This window comes from Cinclus cinclus, chromosome 8 (genome assembly GCF_963662255.1).
Source record: "Cinclus cinclus chromosome 8, bCinCin1.1, whole genome shotgun sequence".
Lineage (NCBI taxonomy): Eukaryota > Metazoa > Chordata > Aves > Passeriformes > Cinclidae > Cinclus > Cinclus cinclus.
This window is the reverse complement of record NC_085053.1, coordinates 16674119-16698368: the sequence shown is the minus strand read 5'-3', so window position 1 is coordinate 16698368 and position 24250 is coordinate 16674119. Positions and strand designations below refer to the sequence as shown.

At 40.7% G+C, this 24250-nt stretch overlaps 1 protein-coding gene across 7 annotated transcripts; it reads right to left on the bottom strand.

Annotated features, from left to right (window-relative positions):
• Window positions 1-2978: 2978 nt before the first annotated feature.
• Window positions 2979-19231, bottom strand: MCOLN3 (mucolipin TRP cation channel 3). Of its 7 annotated transcripts, none has more exons than XM_062497894.1 (14): window positions 18225-18465; window positions 15217-15446; window positions 13261-13428; window positions 12601-12754; window positions 12042-12126; window positions 11865-11961; window positions 11159-11258; window positions 9191-9303; window positions 8964-9113; window positions 6870-7002; window positions 6667-6789; window positions 5931-6061; window positions 5438-5567; window positions 2979-4224 (listed from the first exon to the last, which is right to left on the bottom strand). In XM_062497894.1, exons 2-14 carry the CDS (start codon window positions 15442-15444, stop codon window positions 4205-4207), a joined length of 1632 nt encoding a protein of 543 aa, XP_062353878.1. In that variant the 5' UTR covers window positions 15445-15446; window positions 18225-18465; the 3' UTR covers window positions 2979-4204. The 7 variants fall into 7 exon arrangements, with proteins under 7 accessions (XP_062353878.1, XP_062353877.1, XP_062353875.1 ...); XM_062497893.1 differs by having other exon boundaries at window positions 5931-6137; window positions 6901-7002; XM_062497891.1 differs by lacking the exon at window positions 18225-18465 and adding an exon at window positions 19101-19231 and having other exon boundaries at window positions 5931-6137; window positions 6667-7002.
• Window positions 19232-24250: the final 5019 nt, after the last annotated feature.

Below are 24250 nucleotides of genomic sequence, written 5' to 3'. Positions count from 1 at the left end.
CCCCTCCAACTCAGTGTAACCTCCGATTCTGTGATTACAGTAGTTGCCAACTACTGCTGCCAACTAGCAGCTGTAGATACGGAGATAACATGCAGGGAAGACTGCAGGTGAGATTAGCTACTTAGAAGATGGGGTTTAATCCAGTAACTCCAAACTAGGGTGTTCAAAACAGAATGTAGACTCACAAGAGGCATCGTTGCAGCAACTGACCTCTCTACCTGCCCACACAGTGGGCATGGGCAGCACAGGATTTTTACATAATGCTCTCAGATGATGTCCTTGTGGTCACGCTGTGTAATGGAGAAGGAGCAAAAGCCCAGACAAACATCCATATGCAGTTTCTCAGTGTTAGCTGCAAGCCCATCATATCAGTTCATGCTGAAACTTTTCTTAAGACTTCCTCTGGTATTAGCTACTGCTTGAGGCAGGAAGATGCTCCTCACAGGTGCAGCCACAGGTTTCATTTTTTATAGCAGTGTTTGCATGTTGTCCTACCTCATCTCCATTCCCATCCCCCCATCTGCCAGATAAATTATGCCTTTACACATTTTAATACTGGATAGGCATAAGTACATCTGAATTTGATTTCTTACTCTTTTGCAAACACACCTTTTATCTTCCCTTGAGAATGTGCTCCAATCCAACATGGAAACTGGTGCTTAGAAACAAGTAAGCCAGCCACCTCTTCCTCTCAAGTGTAACTTGATTATATTAAAAGATCTGGGCTTTGCTGAAAACAAGGAGTTCTCCCTAACTGTATAAGGAAAACATTGGCATTGAAATATGCCTTGCTATGAAAAGAGCTGTCACCCAGCATAGTACTCCACAACTTATTTTCATGAGGAAATACTGACTATTGGTATTTTCAGGTGACTTTCCAGAGCCCAGGGAGGATCAGAACAAAGAAAATCTCTTATCCCTCTGCAGCTTCTTGGTCAGGGCTGAAAGCCCTGTTTCCCTTAGGATGGCCTATTTCAGCATGAGCTTATCAGATGCTTTATCTGCTTCCTTGTTCTCCCCAACTGCATTTTACAGTTCTATCTGTGCCTGCTTGATTGTATCAGCATAAAGATACCGATGTCTCCAGGATGCAGCTTTATGTGTGCTACCAGCATTGCTAATGCTGAGATCACTGATACTCTGAAGTCACAAGGTGTTTTTTAGAATAAGATCACTGTCACACTGTCACATCTTGGCTCCACAAGGCCATGACCAGGCCATCATTTTTTGATAAGATTTAAAAGCCTCACCACATGCACAACAGCAGCAGCCACAAGATCTGCCAGAGCTGTACTTCATCTCAAATGCAGCCAGCAGGATAGAAAACACAGCATTGACTCACTTCTCAAGTGAGCAAAATACTGAGGCAGAAGACCTGAAACACCAAGGATCAAGCCGGTCAGACACCTGGACAAGCAAGCACTTAGACTGCCAGCAGTAGCACCAAGGTGAACAATGCGTGTTTGAGTGTCCACTTTTTTCTTTAAAAAATCAGAATGTAAGTATCAGATGTATAATACAAGCAGCATTTATTTTCCCAGTCAAAACTGGACATTTTGTAAGCCAGCAACCTTTCAGGGTACTGTTCTTCTTTCCCACTGTAACAGCCTGCACCCATGGCCAGAAATATACAATTGCTGCCCTGCTAAATTTGTAAGCAATTGTCCCTGGTTTTCCCCTCAGCCCATCCTATCCTTTGCTTTAAACATCCTTCGCCTGGTTTTAGATAACCCTCCCTTCTGGCTTCATAGTCTGCCCCTGCCCATTACTGTCCAAAGGCAACTTGTAATTCATCAGCTCTTTCCTCCCCAAACCTATACACAACTCCCAGCAATCCTAAATTAAAAGTTGAGGAATCCAGCAGAGGTAACACAGACCGTGGTTTTCCAAATAATTTCTGCATCTCAGTTGATTGACTTTTTAGCTGTAGCACAAGCACAGATCATCACTTGGAAGACTCTACCAGAGATTTCACTGCTTCACTTCAGGCAATAGAAACCAATCTTCAGTAGAAGATTTCACCTCTTGTATTAGGAATAGAAATAATCTATATACAGCATCTTTTCCTGCTTTGTGGTCACCTGTTGTAGCTTTCCATGCCTTATGCTCATTCTTCAGTCTTCTATTAACATGCTTTCTCTCTGCTATTGTAAAACACTGTGACAATTTGACACTTTAGAGCTCTGTAAATTTTGTTGAAACTTGCTGCCAATTTATTAAGTTAACAGTGACAAAGTACACGTCCTACCCCATTTCTAAATGAAATAAGACCACTTCTTGCCTTATAACTGTATTGCCAAACAAAGTATTCTATAGCTGTTTACAAAATGTGCCTGTATTTTGACTGAATTATTAATCTTAGCTTTCTCTTAACTTTGTATGAAAAAGTCATGTAAGTATGCCTTCTGCATTTCATTGATCTTAAAGTGCTTGCCACCCTTACCAAAATCCCTTACATAAATTACTGTATACAATAGCCATGTGCACATTTTATTTTGTGTGTTGTCAAAGATCCATAAGGAGTTAATTGTGTCAAGAGAAAACGTGGTCACTTTTTATTTGTTTTTTGAGGCAAGACTGCCTTCCGTCTTCTTGAAAAGCTTCAAAAATCTTCAGTCTTAGGTGAGTGTTGAAAGAGAGGGACCTCAGTGAACAAACTTTCAGATACTGTGAATAATCTGTTTTCCCTATGCCTTGCATTTTGTTTGCTTTCTCTGAATTTAAGAAGTGTTTTTTTTGTGTAAGGTTGAATACTTGAATATTTGTTTCTATGGTAAATTCTGAAATGCTGTTAAACATCAGCTGGAAAAAAGTCCTCGCCAGGGTCCACAGGAGCTATCATGACTACAGGAAATCCAAGTTCACACACTCCACACTCCGTTTCATACCAGAAATTGCATAGCATTATTAAAAAATGAAGTTCCCATATTAACCTCACAACACATTTACTCTTAAAATGAATATTGATACACCCAATAGTTACTGCAGCTGTGTTTATTGTAGCACATTTACAATGTGTAGGCATTCAGACAGAATATGTTTAGTGTCCTCTGCAGCATTCATTGTACATTGTCACACACCGCTACAGCAATGTTGCTCACAAATGCAAGTTCTCTAAAATATGCTTCCCTTTAGTTTTCTATTCTGCTCCCAGAGTGAATAGACTATAGAAAATAAGGCATCCATTAAATAGTATCACAATCAACAAAGAATACAAACTAAGTTGTTGAAACTGAACTTTTAGAAGAGCTAATGTTTCAGCCAGCCACTGACAGTAGCAGGTTATTCAGTTGCTAGGAAATATCCAGTTTCTAAAATGTGGAGAGAGAAAACTCAGACACATCTCCTGTGTCCTTAACTTAGTTTAGACTTCAGGTTTACAGACTTGTATGCCAGAGGAAGATTTCAAATTTTAGAAAAATAGGTATTTCAAAAGGGTTTTTGTCTAATTTTTCCTTTAAAAATGTAAGATCCAAACACTGTTAAGCTGAAGACTGTAACTGACCCTGCTCAGTGCTTGATACATGAGAACATTTCTCCACACAGCTCATCCCTCAACTTCAGTCTGGCATATCCCAACCTCTCTGAGAATAGATTGTCACATCCAGTGGTACTTGTGTTTAAAGAAATACTTATTTTATCTTTCAGCAATATTTGAGTGTATCAACTCACTGTAATGACTCCAGACACATATTACACCAAATTTTATAGTATTTATTTTTACTGTGAGTGCAAATAAACCAAAAATTCTGAGGGCTCTAGTGAGCTTTCATTCATTCAGTAACAGGTCAGCCATAGACAGATAATGCCTGCAGTACTGAGGGCTAGGCTGGTGTTCAAAGCTGAAGTTGTCCAACATGAATTCTACTTACAGTTGAAAGTTACTACATTTATATTCTACTCTTATAATCTAGCCAAGTCTCTGAACACAGACAGGTTTTTATGCCTTTTGCATCCGAGCACAATTTAACTGAGGAAACAAATAGAATAGAACTAATAAAAACCATCCTCAAGTCCCCTGAACTAGCAGTGAATGTCTAATCAAAAAGTCTGTAAGTTTAGCACAAACTTCTGCCACAGGCTTACACTGTTTTTTGAGAAAAGCAAATAAAGTCTTCAGAGATAAGGTTTTCCACCAGCTCCATTGTCCAGTTCTTGTAATGTGTGCTGCTTTAAAGCCTCCATGATACACTCCCACAATCCATTAAATATGTTTACTACAACCTGTACATGAGAGAAGGGGGAAGTTGTCAGGTACATGCATGAAAATAATAGTTTCACTATACAAGGAGCCTTAAAAATGCAACTGAACTACTAATAATTTGACATTGACAAGAAACTGCTACAAACCACCAGAAAACATTTTGAACATGAGACTGCTCTCCTAGATGCCTGGTCCCCACTGCACAGTCAGTAGGAAAATTATTACAACCCCACCCTGTCCCATGTTATGCTGGTTTTCTTGTCTGTTTAAAATGAGAGGTGTGTGCAGAAAAGGAAATATTAACGTGTCCGTGCCCATGCCCTTTCCTCAGGAGCAAGATGCCCTGCTCTGCTCCATCCCACACTTTTATCTCCAGTAGGACACTCGGTCAGAACAGGGGCTGGCTCACAGCAGGCTCTCTCATCTCCCTTCTCCAAAAGAAGTCCCCATCTCCTCCCTCTCATAAATATGTTCTATCAGGCATATAACAATACAGCCCACCAGAAAAGCCCAATACCAAGGAGTTGCACATTTGATCTTTTTAATCAACTGGCAAACACTTTTCAACTCCCCCACCAAAAGGCTCTTCAGCAAGGAAGACTCAGACTTGCTGCCAGCCAGGTTGAATATAAACCACATAGCCTGCAATCAGTATTCCTGAAGAAGCACAGCTTCAAATAACTGAAGCATTTTCTCTCCATAATGAAAGTTAGGCAATGTTTTCCAAGTGCTGTGACAGTATCTTAAACTGCATGCTGTCTTAAAACCTAGACAAGCTGATTTTCTCCCCAAGTTTCAGGCCTGTTACCTGCACAAGGTGTGATTAAAAAGTGGGTAAGAGAACACTTAGTGAGTTCTCTAAGTCCTGCCTGTTGCAGTGTGTACAGGAAATGTTAATGCTTACACATTACACATAAGGGGTTCCCAAGTTACTGTAAATATTATTGTACTTTCTGTATAGTCTTTCACATGTTAAGTGATTCTTAATTTGGAAGTTCCCTCACATCTTCTAAGAAATTTGTTGGCTGCAGACATTTTACTGAAGTGCTTTGTTCATTAGAAATAATTTGGGATTTTTGTGTGGGTTTCCCCCCCTCTCACAACTTCCCCCAGAATTTAAGTACTTTTCACAAACATTGTACCAGGGATTTTTAGCATGTTGATTTTGCACATATCTCAATAGGTATATTAAGCAATAATTTAATAATTAATAGTTTTAATATAGATACATACCATTACAACAACAGAAGAGAGAAGCAGAACTTTCCTCCTCTAACCTGTACCTCCCAGAGTTTGGTGAGTCTTTGCACTGTGATATGAATCTCTGAAGTTCTGTCTCGGGAAAGCCATCTTGCTGGTAGTGCTAAAAATTGACACTTAGTTAAACCTCTAACAAGGCTAAAATCTACAATAACCCAAATCCTCCCCAGACCACTTTTGAGACACTGCTCAAGTCTGAAATTAGAAGATTCATAGGACCTAATGTGAAAATACTGCTTTTTAGTAGATGTTTATCTTCCATTGGAGCAGAAAAACAGATTTTTTAAGAAAAACAAAGCGGAGAGGGATTAAAAGCCCTCCTGTCATCATTTTGCACCCTCAAAAGTAGTCATTATATTTATTCTTTAGATTGGCATGCACTGCAAGTTACAGTATTGAGGGAGATGAGTTTTGATAGCACCAATCTTGCACTGTTACCCCAAATGAACAGTCAGTCTGTGCTTACCTTGACTGTTTCATACGTATCTGTAATGAGTGCAATGAAGAGACTCAGCACCATATAGATGAACAAACTGATGAAGGAGTAGAGGTATATCCTACTGAATAACCAAACCAAGTAACTTTTCTGCTGCATTTCTGCAAAGGTGGCAAACATGTCATCTCCATTAATCAATGAAAAAAGGCATTCAGAAACCATGTTCAGAGTGCGAAACTAGAGAGGAGGGAAGAGGACAAGGAGGTGTCACTGCTTTATTTGAACACAGAGACTGTACATAACATGAACATACACTGATGATGACTGGCTGCCTCAGATCTCTTCCTACACCCAGAGGATGACAAGGTGCAAAAAGTAAAGCATCTGAGTTTTTGAGCAAAGTTTGTCACCTCCTACACACATGTGCATTCAATTCACGTAAGAAATTTTTTCTTTTAAGAGGGATAAGCATAATGTCTCCAAAGTTTTAGTCTGATACCAGTGTTCTTCAGAATGGAAATTATTTCTTAAAATATCATCATGTGATTGGGAGTCACAGCAGCTTCCACTTCTGACTTGGAGCTTTCATAACTTGAGGAAAGTCTGATTGAGTCATGGAAGTCAGACTCCTCAAACAGAGAAGCATCATGTTGAAGATGCACTATTTTTACATTAAGAGAAGCCTTGACATGGAGAACTAGAAAACAACAATAGTAATCTCTCATTCTGTTATTCAAGTTGTCTTTTTTCATGGTCAGAACATTACCTTCACATGGTATGGTCCCAGTACAATCCATCCACAGAAACAATAACCCAGGTAGATCATAGCAGCACAACAGCAGAACCTCATTACATTGGGTAATGCTGCTCGCAGTGTTAGGATGAGAAGCTGCACAAAGCAATGCAAACAGTTAGAATTCAACCAGATACTTCTTCCAGTCCTCTTATAGCAACAAACAGAATAAATACCAACAGTATGAAGATCCCAGGAGATCCTTACATTATACTTCTGAAAGAAACCTAGGTAGCGAATGACTCCAAGCCAAACAAGCATAGTTGATATTCCTAAGAGTATGCTGCAGACATCATAACTTGTCAGACTCTGAAAAAAGCAAGAGAAGAAGCAAAAAAAAAAAAAAAAAAAGAAAAAAAAGAAAGGAAAAAACTAGTTACTGTAACAACTGACAGGTTCTAAATTATGACTCCCGTTGCTACAAAGGTTTGTTAAGGAACATTTTTCCTTTGGCAAACTCTCCCAATTAGAAATTAGTTTGAGGCAATACACATTAGAGATAGGTCCCAAAAAAGGGCAGGGGCACTTTCAAGTGCAACTCATTTCTTTGCAATACCTTTACACATGGCTGTTTATAAAACAGATTCTAACAAGATGAGCTTTATTTGCAAGGCCAATAGTGCAGGCACATTGCAGAAGCAGAGATACCTCCTCTATACCCAGCTCACCAAGATCTGCAGTGGCATTGCAAACATTTTTATGCTGCTTCCAGACTTGTAGCAACTGCTTCTGGAATCTGCACTGACAGATTCCTCAGAGCATCTTAGGAATCTCTGCACTGCATCCCAATGGACAGTGTAAACATGACATAGAACAAAGAAAGTTCTTCCAGTACGAAGGAAAAGCTCTTTGTAAAAATTACCATGACTTGTCAGCATTGCTCAGACAACTTCTCAGGAGTTGTTATGTAGTTGGGAACTATGAGCTATATAAAGCTAACCAGGAAAAGACTAACTAGCTTCTAATGAATTCTATCTGGAACTTATCTCTTGGCACTTCGCTGTTTTTTCCACCTATAGATACTGGCCTGTTTTCATCCAAATTAGCATGTACTCTGTTCCTGAACTGCAGTTCTGCTCTGTCATAAGATCTCATGACAGCTTATTTGAAAAGAAGTTTTCATTCATTTCTATTATCCTAAGAATAAAACATAAATAACAGATATTGGCAATGGATATTGGCTAATCTTTCCTATCAGCATAATGCATTTAGAGCTTGACATGAAACAAATTTAGGCCACATTAATGTGAACTTGTTATTCAACCACTTCCATACAGTAACATGGAACAAGATCTTGCTATTACAGTCCACAAAGCTTGCAAAATGGAGCAAAATGTACCTGTAGAGAGGAGTTTTACTAAAATACTCTTACATATATAAACAGATGTATTTATAGTATAAGATACAGGAATCTCAATGCAAGATCTTATTCCTATCTTGTTCTCTTCTTTGCTTATCCCAAAGCAGGATGGAGCCATCTCTTATCCTAGGCAACTTCCTCACAGCTTCTTTCTTTCTACTCTCAGTGAGTTTATAGGTCCTACGGTGAGACAGGACAGTTTGTACAGAGTGTTTGTGACAGTCAGGCTGTCAGCAGATGGATTTCAGACCCATCCTCTCATCACTACTGTCCAAAGTCCACTATGTTGCAATGTCACACTTCAAAGTCTGTTGCAGATTTTGTGAAGAATAATACTATCTGAATATCAGAGTGCTTCAGGATAGCATATTATAATAATTTTTCTTCCCTAATTATATAAAACATAATGTTTTACAAGTTTTGAGTTTTGTCCATGACAAGTTTATTTTAGAAAGTGAAAGCCCAGAACCTGCTGTGGCTGACTGTTATGTACATGCTGGAAAACAGAAGCTGGGAAAGCAGGAAAGTGACATTTAAGGAGAGAGACTCTGTTAAACACTTGAAAACAGAGTTCCAAAAGTGAAATGCTAAATTTGAAAATATGAGCAAATGAGCAAATATAAGTGAGGAAGGGAGGAAGTCAACAGTCAAACTTTCAGAGATTAACTACATTTTATTCCTCAGAGTCACAGGGAGCAAAGATAATTCAGCACTAATAGAGTGATATTTGGAGTTTTTAAATCTTGCTATTAGAAACAACAGGCATGGGTTGCAATTCTGGATGAGAAGATAGTTTTAAAATATGATGACACTCGGAAGCAAGTACAGCCAGCCTGAAGCCCTCTGAGAGATTTAAACCTAGGTTATACAGAAACAGTTTTGTTTCCATCTGAGAGTGTGAAAAGCCTACCTTAGCTTGTATCTCCATCTTTAGAGTTGATCCAACAATAGTTAGGACATCGCTAACCATAATTAGGATGTACCACCCATTGACAAATTCCATTTGATCACTGAAAGATACTTCCTTCTTATAATAATATAGGAAAAAGCTTACAAATTCCTAGGGGAAATGAGGAAAACAAACAGTTAATCAGGCATACACAGGACAAGGCTTTCCAAAGAAGGAGCTATACCCACCCTTTGGAGCCAAATTCCTTTAATCACTGATCGGGTGCAAAGGATCAATGAAGCCAGACAAGTCAGCATGACAAAAGCATCAAAGATCATCATGTAATGAGTGTTCTTCTGTACTGCAAGAATGAAAATATACATGTTTATAGTGCATTTATTCTTGTTGACTCACTGAAGTAAAAATCCAGTTTGGATGTTAACTATATTAATACAACCGAATTAAGAAAAATCTTAGCATTTTTTCCCACAAAAGTTTATCTGACATATTTTATGAGAGACACAAGTGCATCTACACTACAAATACCACTTCAGTAAATTCAGGAGGGTTGAAGCAACATCAAAAATATACCAGAGTGTGAGTGCTTCTTACAGCCCTGCAGGATTATAGGTGAGAGTTAATCATTTTACAGGGACTGGAATGGCCTTTGGAGTAACACAGCTGTCCAGAATTTTTTTTTTTTTAAATCCTAGGAACTTAATAATATGTACCTCCTCTTTCAGATCAGTATTTGAGAATCAGTTTTTCTGTCCTAGGGCAGTGCAGATAACTTGTACTATTGTTCAGCTAGTCAAGATCAACATTGAGTTAGACATGAGTTCTCCACCTCTTATGTTACTCAAATTCACATTCTTGATCATCTTGTGTTAAACACTGCACCAAATCTGTTTGCTTGTTTTTATACCTACCACACAGCTGAAAATAGGTGAGACAGAAAAAGGATTAGATTTTAATGCTAAAAGGATAAGAAAAAAAAAATCAAACAAATAAATGCTAAATTTGCACCAATTCTACAAAATAGGCTGCTGAAATTCTAGTTGACTTCACGAACTGTGCTGCTCAGAAAAAGCCTACCCAGTACTTCCTTGTTATGCTGCTGCCATTTAGGTCTGCCATTTAGCGCAGAACAGCAAGAAGTTGTTGTTGTGCAGCTGCAGCCATCACCTGTCTACGTTTCCCTGGATTTCAGAACACAAGAGAGGGACTCCGGGAGGTGGTTTGGAAGTGTTTGTGGCGCACTCGGGCACCCAGCGCGGACGGCGGGATCGGCCCCGGCAGCGCCGCCAGCTGGGCACTGCTGGCACGGCAGCCGCCGGCCCAGGGCACCCGCGCGGAGCTCCGGGATGCTCTTCGTCCGGTCCCCCGTAATTAATCACAGTCCGCATCTTGACAAAAACACCAGTTATCCTTTTTCACTGCCAGCTCTTCATTCTCTAACAAAGGCATAGCGACAGAGAAAGTGGCAAAGTAGAAAGAAGGACCTGGTTTATCCCGTTGTGAAGTGGAATCTAAAAGTCCTGGAAAGTTTCTGACTATTAAAGAGATTATTTTTGCTAATGAAAAAAGATGATGTTTCAAGCAGGCCAAATATCTGCCAAAAGAGGTGGCTCATTATTGTGAGTCACTGTGTAAGAAATTTAACCATCCTGTGCACCTCAGTTATGGCCAAATACAGAGCAAATGGCATTTAAGCAACAATAAGAAGTCTTTCTAGCCATTCAATTCAACCAAGCTTTAGCAACAATGCTTTCTTATCTTTCCTGCTGCTAAGAGTAAAATAAGTAAAATATTCCTGAAATAAGAGTAAATGAACTTCAACTCTCTACCACTATCATGTGTCCTGTTGCCTGGTGCTAGAATGGTTCACAACTTTGCCTTAAGAAATGAGCAGCTTAAGTTCAGTAGTGAAAGACAGAAGGATGTACAGTGAGGCACTGAAAAATTTTGGTGTGACATTATCAATGGTGCAAGCCTTGAAAACTGCTCAGCAAGTAATGGTGTGGCTGGATTCCCAGGTTTTCAGATCAGAGGTTGAAGAACAACAATTTCATAGAAAATCAGATTTAGAGTGCACATACTAGAGATTGTATGTCAATGGTGCCTCACCTTTTCATAAAGACAAAGGTTAACAAACATTGTGCTAGTGGGCAAAATTTCAGCATGAAAATTTGAACACACTTTTTTATGTCACTTACTTGATCCAGAAACGTGCCAATCTTTACATTCCCTGATTGCTATGTCATTGTCTAGACTTATTTTAATTCTTCCACTGTGTGCTTTATTATCAAACACAATCTGTATTAAAAACAAAAAAGAAACACAAACAAAAAAAGGTCATGTCTTTATAAAGTTAAACAATTACATATGTAGCCCACTGTATTGCTAAGTCTGCATAATCACGCAGAATAATTTTCCTAGGGGAGAAGTTACAAAACTTTTCTAAGTGTAAACTAAATTCCAGTATCTTCAAATAAATGCTGTCAAAATGAAAGACAAATCTGCTGAACCATGTATTTGCCACAAATTGTTTGATCAACTAGTTATTAGATGAAAATCTTTTAAACTACATTCTCATTCCTCTGTGATCTGAAAACAACCTTCCCAGAAGTATCTCTCTAAAGAGAAGAGATTTACACTTCCATTATACTTCAGATGGATTAGAGCACAAGTGGCTGTAAGCCAAGCAAGTACTTCAGGACCACATCAGGAACACTCAAAGCTTAACCTCCCATAGTGACAACTGCTGGTTATTTACACCAAGCCATAACAGAGCAATCCAGGCACCACTGACCCAGTGGTACTCAGCACTCTTCAGAAAATACCTGTGCTGACTGTGTGCAGTAAACCAGCAAACCATTTTCTGGGTTTGAACAGAAAGACACATGGCAGGCTTCCACATACCCTCAGAGTGAAATCGTAGCAGTCGGGGAGCTCGTGGTGACGAACAGTCTGGAGGTTGATTGCCTTCAGATTGAACATGAGCTGTACTGCCACCAGTCTGCAACAGAGCTTCAGGTTAGCCTTGCACAGGGAAAATGTACCAAAACCCCAACACAGGAGGTGTTCATTCCTCCTCACCTGGGGAAATCCAGAGTGAAATTCAAATTGTGCTTTCCCATTGTTGTGTTGTCTAATGAAGTTGTTGGCTCAATGTACAAGCAGTCTGGAATGGATAAGGACTCACAACAATATCTCATGGATTATCAGGTTCTTTAACTGTAATCTGCCTGTCCCACTCCCGAGGCTGTTATGAGCTGTTGGCTACACCAGACAAGATAGCACACTTGAGTGAGGAGTCATCTGGGAAGCCAACTGACAAATACACTGGCTTCCTTGAACACCAGCCAAATTATTCATCATGAATTCACAGGGAATGCTCCTGAAAATTATCCCCAAATACTTGTATTAAATGGCCATCAGTGCTAAAGGCTCCTCACTTCTGTGTGGCATTAAACATTGGAGGTGAGGGCTAGAGGTTAGTTACACAGAACTTTTCGCACCAGTTTTGGCTGGTAGTACATTCAATACAATAGATCATGTGGTAAGACTATACTGTACTGTAAATATTTTAAAGTAATTTATCAAAATATAGGTCCCGTCTTCCCAAAGAACTGATAAAATAGATTAGGTTCATCACCAGTCACAATCTCTGGGTCTATATCAAAGGTGTCATTTCCAGGACAGATGATTCCTCGCTTGTAGAACTGCTGACAAACAGCCAGAGGTGTCTCTTCTGCTCCCTTCTTCTCATAAGCATGATTTCCAACAGAGATATTGGGCAACTGGAGGTACTAAAGTTTAGAACAAACAAACCGACTTAAATGGCAATAAAACTGTTAGTCTCTGAGGAAAAAAAAAACAAAACAAAGCAAACACAGAAGTGTTTGGATCAGTTATAACCCATCTCTTTTATTGAAAAGGTCACCTAAAGAACTGTGAAACCTAAACCACACCATAGCTGAGTCCTCAAATATTTTAAGGTATTTGACAAAAGCACCAAGTACAGTATTCGTATCTAAATACTTTTTGCTTATTTTTTTTTTTCTCTTTACAGTCCTTACTAGAAAGCCTAATGTGTTACTTGCAAAGAATTCTGGCTCAGATTCAAGGAGTGCTTTTAGTGTAGAACTAGTACACTGATTAAGGATGTTACCACACTACAGTGCTCCAGCAATGACAGAAAAACTTAACAACTTGATGCTTTAGTCTTAAGCAATTGACACAGAAGTTCAATTCAAAAAAAAGGTACCCGTGCAAAGATCATATATATTGTACATATTGCAGCAAAAATCCCTACCTGGTTTATTGCAAAGAATATCTGGTCATAGACATCTGTTTGTGTGTATACAGCATAGGTATCATCCATTCTGTCCATATACCCTTTCAAGAAAAGATGTTTGAATGCAACAGTGTTCTCTTCTTTGAAGGCAACCACCATTTGATTGCTCAATCCAAAAACCACCAGCTGAAAAAGACATTTATATTTCCTGTTCAAAGACAAAGTTGGCTTCTGGATTAACATGTGAACCCTGTTTTACAAATAGCCAGTCTTTTGTCTCACTGGTAGACATGGCAATTACATGCAGGCTGCTCCATTCCATAGCTGGTCAAAGGAAAATTTGACTTTAAGGAAACAGCAGGTTTAAGAAATGTTCCTTTAACATGTTTACAGCATCTTAGCTAAGGACTGGCATTTTTACAAAGAAAATGATACCATCTCGAGTTCGGGCTCCCTATATACTGTTACACACGCTTTGTTAGTTCGGCCTGGCCTCAATTGACTAGCCCTGGGGGAATATCATTGTTCCTCAGCCAAAAAGGCAGGATGAGACTTAACAAGATCCCACTTTGAAGTCCTTACTCCAGTGCACAAAAGGGTAATTGAGGACATCTCAGGAAAACAAACACCTCTCAATCAAATTTCAGTGAAAAGTGCTTTGAGAATAACTCACCAAAGCTGTGCTTGTAACAAGATAACACCTGAAGCTGGTAAAAAAAAGTATTTTGCAACCATTTATGAAAAGCCAGCACAAAACTCTGTTAGCTACTATCCAGACTGGAAAAGGTTTCTAGAAGTACATGATGCATTGTTTCTGGGAGCTTACAATTCTCTTGACTATTGTTTCAAATCTGGTGTCGGGTGCATTGTGAAGAAACTCAGAGACAGGTCTGAAGCAGTAGTCTACAGATTAGTTTTATGGCCATGGTGCAAACTGGATATGCAGGTTTTGATAAGGGTAACTCAGTTACAGAGATACTGAAATGCTCTGTAGGCAAGCTCAGCATGCTCAGCACACAGGAATACACCAGCAAATCAATACTACTCAGACTTAATTATCTACAGGCAGATTTTCTCTGAAAATACAAAATCAGCACTAGTTTCTTTCCTATTTGTATTATTCCATCATCAAATGTTACTTCTAGTTGTAAAATGGGAGAGATGGCAATCAGAGGATGATGACATTTGAAAATGAAGCAGTAAGGGACACAGACATGCTGCCAGATGCACAGCAGAAGAATTCTTATTTCTGCAGTTTGTGCCATTGTTCATGCAAATGGAAAGAAAACATTTTTTTTTCTATAGATGCATTGTCATAGCACTGTCACGACCATAAAGGGAAATCACATGTGGGCAACTCTGAAGGATCATCTGAGGCCTTAGAAAGGTTTTATGAAAACTTTCTTCTGCCTTAACCACACAACTTTGAGACAAACAACTGTGTTTTGAGCAGCAAAATGTGTTATATAAAAACTGTGGTGGAAGGCTGAGTGAGAGGAAGAGTGAGGAAGAATTTCTGAGGTTTTTCCAATGCAAGAGTTTGTATGCCATATGCAAGATATAAGCAAACATCACAAAAAGGTCACCAATTTCAGTTCTCATCACTGTGATATCGAAACAGAAATGACTTTTCCTTCCCTTAAACACAATAGTGAAGCAAGTATTGAGGTAACAGATGTGTAGGGATACCACCCTTTTGGGGCTAAAAATGGCAAAGATAAAAAAAGTAAAGTAAAAAGTTAAGTTGAGCCCTTAAACACAGTTCCTTTCACCTGTACTCCTGGAAGGCTATTTTTTTTTCAGTCCATAGTTTTAGAAGAAAATTATGGCACGTGAGATCTAAGCTACATATATTCAAATCTGATAATTTTGCAATCTATCCTTTCCCTTCCTCTGCACCATACCAGGAATGGCATATCACCTGCACTGATTTGACATCCCACAGGCTGAGTCCCTGCTTCCATAGATACTCACCTGAACTGTAACCATTACTATTTTGAGTAACTGAATCCCAAGTTTCCAAGGCTTTCTGCCCCGGGCCCAAAATTTCTCACATGGGTTCATGAAGAAAAATTTTAACTTCCTTCTAAGCTGATCTTCCAAAAGCCCCTCCTGTGATACTGATGAGTGTCGTTTATAGCTGCAAAGGTTTTCATCATCTTGCGCACTGCAGCTGCTCACAGCCACTTCAGGATTTTCCATTTCTGGAAAAAAAGCAGTCCTTCTCAGTTAAATAAACAGGCAAGCATCAATACAGTAGATCAGTCTGCACTAACAACCTGAACTCCAAAGACTTTCTGAAAGGTACTTGTATATTACCCTGAATTTCGGACCTTTTTCATATTATTGCACACATTTTACAGAACTCCAAGCAAAATTTGGACAAGTCCTAAAATTTGCAGCTAGGCTGCCAGGACACTCATTTAATACTGGAAGTTTTTGTCCAGTTGGAATTACGGGCTCACTTCCTGAAAACTTCTTCCTCTTTCACTTGACAACAACAGCATATGTACGAGACATCCTGACTCAAGAAGAGCACCGAAAGCCTCCCATGAGCATTCACTCTTCAGGAAAAATTATCTACTGCTGTAGCTAGCATTTCCGCCCCACACCTACAAGCCTATATCCAGTTTCTGAAAGAAATGGAATTTTCAAGAGAGGCACCCGTTTTCTTATATATTACTACTAGCATGGCTCACTCTTGGAAATGGAGATGTCATGGAACATGGAACATGACAAATTGCAATTCAGATAAGTTACCTGAGAGCATTAACTTGTCATTTGGCAGGATTATGTCTTTTTCTTTTGCTATAAAAGATACAATGCAAACCACCAGCAATGATGAGCCAAACAAATAGACCAAGAGGTAATTGAATCATGGTTAGCCAAAGAGGCTCACATTTGAGTTCAGTAGGAGGGAAAAAGATTAGATGAAAACTTTATAAGCATGTTTCAAGACATTACTCTGCATAGTGTTCGGCAGAGTTTACGCTTTGATCTGTTACTAAATTCACTGACTCCCAAACATGCTATAAATGCTTTATAAAATATTTAAGAACTAGCCAGGAATATTTATTTCAGATAAAAGACTGATGACATTAAGAACAGAGAAGACGGCCTATGCCGTGAATAAAGGTGTGCCTTATTAGACAGTTTATTTTTATTTCCATAAGAATAGTTTTTGTATAACTCAAACAAAAAATCATCATCAAGATTGATTTTTATTGATGTCCAGTCACATCCAGTCTCCTCCAGCAGCCCCTGCACATAGCAGAAGAACATCCTGTTTCAGAAATTATTCAAGACCTTCAATTTCCCCAATTGTCAGGGAAAGCAAGAAATGTTTTGAATCAGCAGTGTAACACTAAGGACAAGCCCATACAGAGGCCGAAAAAAGTTCTGCTCCTGTTTTAACAGACTTCCATTGTCCTGCAGGATAGAGTACAGTGTGCTGTGGTTTCCACTCATCTTTCTCACAGTTGATCCAGCATTTCTAAAATTAAACCCTATTCTGCCACTGCAATAGCCCTGTCAATATCTGTGCTGGATTTAAATAAATAAATAAATAAAGCAAACAAATAATCAAACCAAAACCAAAACAAACAACAAATAATAAAAAAACACCCCCACATCCAGTTCTGGCCTTCACGGTGGGCTTGAGGCGCCGCTCCCAGAGGCGCAGCCCTGCGCTCCCCCAGAGCCCGGGCCGGGGTCAGTGCCGCCGGGGCGGTCACAGCCGGGGCGGTCACTGCGGGCCTGGCCGGGCCCTTCCCTCAGCCGCCCTCCCCTCGGCAGCCGATGCAGGCGGCTCCCAACACCCGCGGGTGCCGCAGCCTTGCGGATGGCACAGGGAGCCGCCCGCATCCGGCACATCGCCAGCCCCGGCCGGGCCCGAGCGCTGCAGCTGCTGCCCCTCCCGGGCTCGGCGCCCCTTTCCAGCGGCACCCCAAGGGCACAGGCTGGGGGTCGAGGTGCGCTCTCGCCCCCTCTCCCCGCTGCTAAAGGCCCCGGCGTACCTGCCACCCGTGACCGCTCCTGCCGCTCCCCGGCCCCCGGGGGCTATGCAGCCGCGGGGGCGGTCGTGGGAGCGCGGTGTCCTCAGCACGGTGCCCTCAGCGCGGTGTCCTCAGCCCCGGAGCCCTCAGCCCCGGAGCCCTCAGCCCCGGAGCCCTCAGCCCGGTGCCCTCAGCGCGGGGCTCGCAGCCTCCTCCGCGCCCTCCCGGCTCCGCTTGGCAGGGCGGGAGAGCCGCGGCCTCCGCCAGTCCGCCCCGGCGCCCGGGCTGTGCCGTGCCGGCTAGGCTCGGCTGTGCGGGGCTGTGCCGTGCCGGGCTGTGCCGTGCGGGGCTGTGCCGTGCCGGGCTGTGCACACCGGCACACGCGGCCTCTGACACCTTGTGTTGCACATCTCCCGCCTGCCGCACGTGACGGGCGGCTCTCCCCTGTAATACGCTTCCTATAGGATGGTAATGCCGGCCTCAGATTTATTGACCTAGGCTTCTCCACCAGGGGAAGTAGTATTTATGTTATAAATAGCCAGCCGTGTCGCGCCCGTCAAAAAAGAAAAACAACCAACCAAACAACAAAAAGCCCGCAAAGGTCACGGGACTGTAGTTATGAAGGGCAGCTAGTGGTACAGCAGATATGCTTAGGTCTTTCCACTTATACACAATTAAGCTAATTAAAGTTATTAACTGAACTTCAAAGAGAACGGGCTCCTGCCTTGGGTCTGTGCCAGCCCCACTGCACTGCAGAAATGATCCCTTTGGCATTGCTGCCTGACAAGAGAATAAACCTCGGGTTATAACTGTGCACAGTCTTCAGCTGCCTAATTTGTGCTGCAAGGACCACTCCGAACACTGGTATGTAAGGAGAAGGTAAAATAAGGCCAAGACCAAAACAAGGAGACTAGCAGGCATTTTAAGAAAGGGAAGTTCCTGGCTGTACCGATTGACACGGAAGACAGAAGGAACTCTCCTGCTTACCATGAGAAGGAGTGGATGGACCTCGGAGCGGCACCAAGGACCAGCCCTGGGTGCTCCACACAGAGAGAAAGGCTCCCGCGTTTTACATTGCAGCAAAGCAAACTAAATTATTTTTATGCATTCAAAATACAAAAGACACAGATTACAAATCTTCATATTAGCAAACCGCATCGAATCGTCTCGATCCCAGCGGGAGACGGTCTCAGCGCTGCCCGGCTAACACCAGGGTGATGGGCTGGGGTGCGCGGCTGGCCTGGCTGCAGAGGGGACAGCCAGCGCCTGCCGCCTACAGACCCCATCATGCCCCGCGCTCCAGAGCGCCGCCGGCGGCGCGCCTCTCGCGCATAGCATGCTGGGACGAGTAGTTCGTGTCTGGCGCGTCCCAGCAAGCAGGCGCCTCGGGGGCGGGTTTGCAGAACAGGGCGCTGATTGCCTGTCCGAGCCGTCAATCGCGGCTGGCCCCGTCGCCATGACAACCGCGCGCCGCCGGAGACGCGCCGGGCCGGGGCCGGGGCCTCGGCCGCGCAGGTAGGGGACAAAGGGCGCGAAGGGGACCCGGCAGCGCTGTGGAAGCGGTGAAAGATTCCCGGCCCGAGGGCACACGGGTAGCAGCCGGCAGGGCACAGCCGCTGGCGCTGAGCCCGGGACTGCCCCGTGAGGTCGAGCCGCCTCTTCCCCCGGCAGCGCTTTGCTCGGTGCCCCGGAGGGGCTGTGCCGAAGGCTGAGGGCGGCTGGGGCCGAGGCCGGGGCTGCAAACACGGCCCAGTCCCGCCGCAGTCCCCGGGCTGCTGCAAACCCACATCCCCATCCCCCGTCTCCACACGTTCCAGCCACCCAGCTCTCACATTTCGAAGACCAGATGATTATTTCCCTTACCTCGGCTTAAAGAAGTCTTCTCTAATTTTTTTACAATATAGCCTTTCTGTTTCAAAAGTCATGACAACGCGACATATGTTACTGTTTGGTTCTTGACAGACCACGTTATGACAACTTCTATATCATACTTAGTAACTTTTTAAGTACCAACCAAATTGTTACTCTATTTTAATAACCTAAACCAGCTGTACTGGCTCATACCAGAAGTTCTGTCTGGGCAAGATAGTAGTAAAGTGCATTTCCACTCTTAGCACCCTTTTGTTTTTTTGGATTTGTGGTTTAATTCCTATAGCCAGACGTATTACCATTATTTTTAGTAGCCTTCAACTTTTCATCAGTCAGTTTGCCCTGTAGCGTTCTGAAATTGTGTGGTTCTGGCAGCTGTCCTGTCCACAGGCAGTATATTCCATAATTCACACACTTATTGTGCAATGAAACACTTCTGTCATTTGTTCCACATCCCTAAACTCATGTGATGCCAGCTCGATCTCGTGCTAGGACCGTGAATCAGCATCTCCTGGGCACTTTCCCTGTGTCTCTTGTGATTTCACTGACTTGTATAATTTTGAGGCTAAAAATAATCTTTGTTTATTCCCAGTACAAAATATGTTCTTCAATCATCCTTGTTATACCTTTTCAATTTTAATCAGTTTCTCTTTGAGTGAAAGAAAGGAGAGAATCAGAACACAGTATTAACCAACATTCTAATGAAGTTTTCCATTTTGTTCTTTCTTATTAATTCTTAATTTTACACATCTTGAGCTTTCCATTCCAGATACTGTAACTACACATACTGGTTTCTATCAAATAACAAAATCAACAACAGGTTCAGGTAAGCCTGATTTAATAAAAAGTCACAATTATGAAACCAGGTACATTCAAATTGAACTATTTATATGCTGAAATTATTCAGCAGTTGCCAAAACTTCATCTTTACTCCCTACTTATATGTTGAAGTTGTGTCCAAATGTGCACAAGGATTACTAATAATTTCAATAATTTTGCATTATTTTCTTTGTCCAGAGCAAAACAGAATAAATTTAATTAAAGGCAACATTGCACGTGAATTTCTGGAGGGAGTAATTTTCAAGATGGTATTTTTAGCAAGTTCCTAAATGTTTACCAACAGAAATGTGGTTTTAACTTGCTAGTGATACAACTAAAAAAAAAGCAATTAGCACATGGGTTTGAGCCTTTCCTTGTAGTGCTTTTGTAAAATGGACACACATCCAAATCTTCTGCCATTCCAAATTATAGCAAATTACCATCCTAAAATAGTAATGCACACAAACTTTACCCTAAACCATTCAATTAGGCAACTAATGAACCATTCTGTGTCCTCAAATCAGATGGCATTTTTGTAGAACTGATAGCTAATTAGTTTTTGCCTTTTGCAGTGCCTAGCAACTTCACGGATTTGTTCATAGCGGTAAATATTTCAGTACATTAAAGGATTAGGAGAACACTCTGATCTTATTTTTCCTCTTAAGCTTAATGTTCAAAATATTAGAGCCATCTGTAAACAAACTAGGCTATAAAATGTCAAACAAAGTTGTCAAATATTTAACCAGGTTTTAGCAATTACATAATGTAACACTGTGTTCCGTTGGAAAACTGCTAAAAATCAGACTGAACATAATTAATGAAATTAAATATTACTTACTTTTAAAAAATAAAATACATGGCAATATTTATGACAATTGATTTTCAAAAGCTATCATTTTATATAGATTTTGCACTCTTAAAATTAAAATTTTCAAATTATGTTAATTTAAATGTTATTTTCCAGCCTCTTCTCAAACACAGAATCATGAATTTTTATAAAGTTAATGGAAAGGTATAATACATTTGTGTGTGCCTTGACAAGTCCTTTTTAAATAAGCAGTATAGAAATATCCTTAAGAGAATAGGAACTAACCATAGATTTAAAAATTAATAGTTTTGATCACATTTTCAGACAGTCTACTAATATAGACTGCTTTTTTCATGGCTTCCTTGATAGGATTTAGTATTTTGTATAAAAACTTCAGGGGAAAAAAAGCAAATCTCCTCAGAGGTAACTACTGAAAATAGTAGCTTTTAACTTACATATTGGGACTTTTGTTCTTTTACACTTTTTTGGAAAAGGTGAGATGCAAAAGGCTGCTCCTCAATACATATTTGAAAGTTCTCAGTGTCTGTTTCCTGAAGGGAGCACCTGGATGTTGCCACATTCCTGTGTAAAAAACGGCTTTGCAAATAGGCTTTGTAAATGGCTGTGAGCCTGGGTATGCTTCCAGAGAAGTTTCTGGAAGCTCTGCCTTCACTTTCTCTGCAGGCTTTCCCTGCTTCCTGACCACTGACAATCACATGGCCACAGGATGGCAGAGGGGCAGGGCGATAGGGTATTGGGGTACTGTAAAAGAAGATAAGTAGTTTGTAATTTTCTATCTGCTTTGCGGCTGGGAGGTCCTGGGCATCCCAGAGGGAAGCACGAACAGTCCCACTGACTGCTCTATTCATCTGCAACCCTTAAGCAGGGCCACTTTTTGTATTAACAAATGCAAATGCATGCACCAGGCACTGAACCAGCTTCACCACTATGGCCCTTCTCTCTGTAGTGCTGCATCTACCTCTATACCTCATCCTTTCGGTGAAGGAGGAGGAACTAATTACTGGGACACCATTTTCAAGAGTCTTAACTGCTTTTATAGGTCAAATATGCTTGAAATCAGTTGAAAGGAAAGGGATGTTTTTATTTGTGAGTTATTTTACTAAACATAGGTTGTGACATGTCAGCCTTCTTAGTGTTTCCTCCATTCATGTGACTTAGAGTTTAGGATACTCAGAGGAACTCACTCAAAATTTCCAAACTAGCTTTGTTGCAGTGCATAATTATGAAATGGTGAAGTAAGATATTGTGATTGGAATATGTATGAGATGGTTCATATTGTTCTTCAACTAATTTCTATGACAGCTACCCTCACCTCCTGTCCTAGAGGGCTGTCTCTCTTACACAGAGGCATAGAGGTTAGTTTCAAATTAGAATTGTCTCAGAACCCTTTACAAAATGAGTCACAATTTTTATATATAAAGTATACGAGAAGACAGATAAGAAACAGCTTTGCACAACTTTTCTTTTTCAATAAAAAAAAAAAATTCTCTTTTGATTATGTGAATTGCTATGCACTCTCAGTGAGGTAAGCCAAGTGTTTCAGAACTATAAGCTAAGCATACTGTATAGGTTCCTTTGAAAGATTATACATATATATGAAAATACATATTAAAAAAATATATATAAATATGTATGAAAATACATTGACTGTTACACAGAACTATGTTAACAGGGTTTTTACTCCTGTATTTGACAAAAAAGACTGTGAATGAGAGCAGAAAATAATTCTCAACTTTCTCCTATGATTTGGGGGTGGAGGGTTAAAAACATCATCCCATGCACAGCAGAAGTTTCAGAATTCTGAAACATTAGTTTTCTTTGCATTGGTATAATCATTGTTTTTTGGAAGAAGCGGAGGATTAAATTGCTACCATTCTTCAGACAGATTAATTATTACTGCATTTTCCATAATCAAGAGAGTTTAAACAAAAGAGATAGACACTAACATGACATAGATGCAGCCTGCCACCTGTGTTCTGCAAGATCCAGTATGATACAGAAAAGAGTCTGAGGATTTATAGGGTATATTTTTCTACTTTGATTGAAGTGAAAAGAAAAATGCATAACTGTTATAAGAGTGTCAGACTCTGCTCATATTAAAGCCAACACTGAAATTTACCTTGAGTTCATGGGAGGCCAACATGTATCCCAAACCTCCGCTATTCCCTCAGGCTATAATCCATGACCTATATCTTGCCATCAGTGGCCATCCCCATACTAAAATTTGGATCAGAAGCTAAGATTATATGACTTGCTTCTGGAATATTTAAGAACCATGTTACAAAACAGTAAACACTGTTTCTCAGTCTGGGTATGCCACAGAGATTGCAAATGCACAGGCCATAGCATGTTTGTTTTAGCACTCACTATTTTCAGGCTGTTTATAAGGAAACCCTAGAGATAGAAATATATATTTTATAAACTCACCTTCTCACCTTAAACATCTTGACAGTAAACGTGCAGTTGACATGCACAGGAAGATGGGCTGCAGCTCCTGTAAATGATCATCAGAAATAGTTATGTCATGCCAGAGTTCTTGAAGGTGCCATCTCTTTCTGTCCTATCTGCATCTACTTTCCTCTTGTTACTGGTAAAATTGTAATAGCACCCAAATAGTGTAGGTGCTCTGTAGACACTTTAAAAGTGGTTCATCTCCCAGGCAGTTTATGGTCTTCAAAAGTGTGAACATGGAAGAGGGAAGACACAAATAGTGTGAGAACCCCATTGTCCTCATCCCATCTGAACGCCTCTGGCTCTTCCATACTAACATCAAACGATTTTAACACTTCTAAGAAATTTGGGCCATCCTGATTTAGTTGTTCCATCGGCTGCTATTTGAGCACCTCCCACATGATGGTGCTGTCCTGTCAGCCGGCAGGCTGAACTGCATTTCTTCTTCCCATGGAGCCGAGCCTTTCCTGCACTTCTGTTCTAGTCCTTTCTCCAGATATTGAGATGAAGGAGAGCAAATGAAATAGGAGTAGCCTTCTATGCAATATCATCCCCTGCTGTATGTTTTCTACATTTAATTAGGCATACATCTTCTTCCCGAGTTTGTCTTCTGCAGAGCTATACTGAAAAATAAACTGGAAATAGAAATGCTTTGTGCAGCTGAATAATGATTTACACTTACAAACATTTGGACAAACATTTATAACTGGTGAATTTTCACCCATGCTCTTCCCACTTTTTCTGAGAGCCTTAGCTTTCAGTAAGGGAAACCTCTATCCTAATTTAACCTGTCACTATTTTGGACAATCAGTGTTCACTTTTAAAAACCCTGGACAAAATAAGTTTTTCTATCTATTACACATTATATGAAACTACAACTTATGATTTAAAACTATGAAACATATCTTTAGCTGCTTATGAAAATATTACAGCAACGATAAGCTACATAAAGTCATGGTCCAAATTTTCACTCATACATGTTGCATTCTGTTGTCTATTTAAAATTATTGATAATACCTGTCTTTCTCTAGAGAAATCTGAAAAA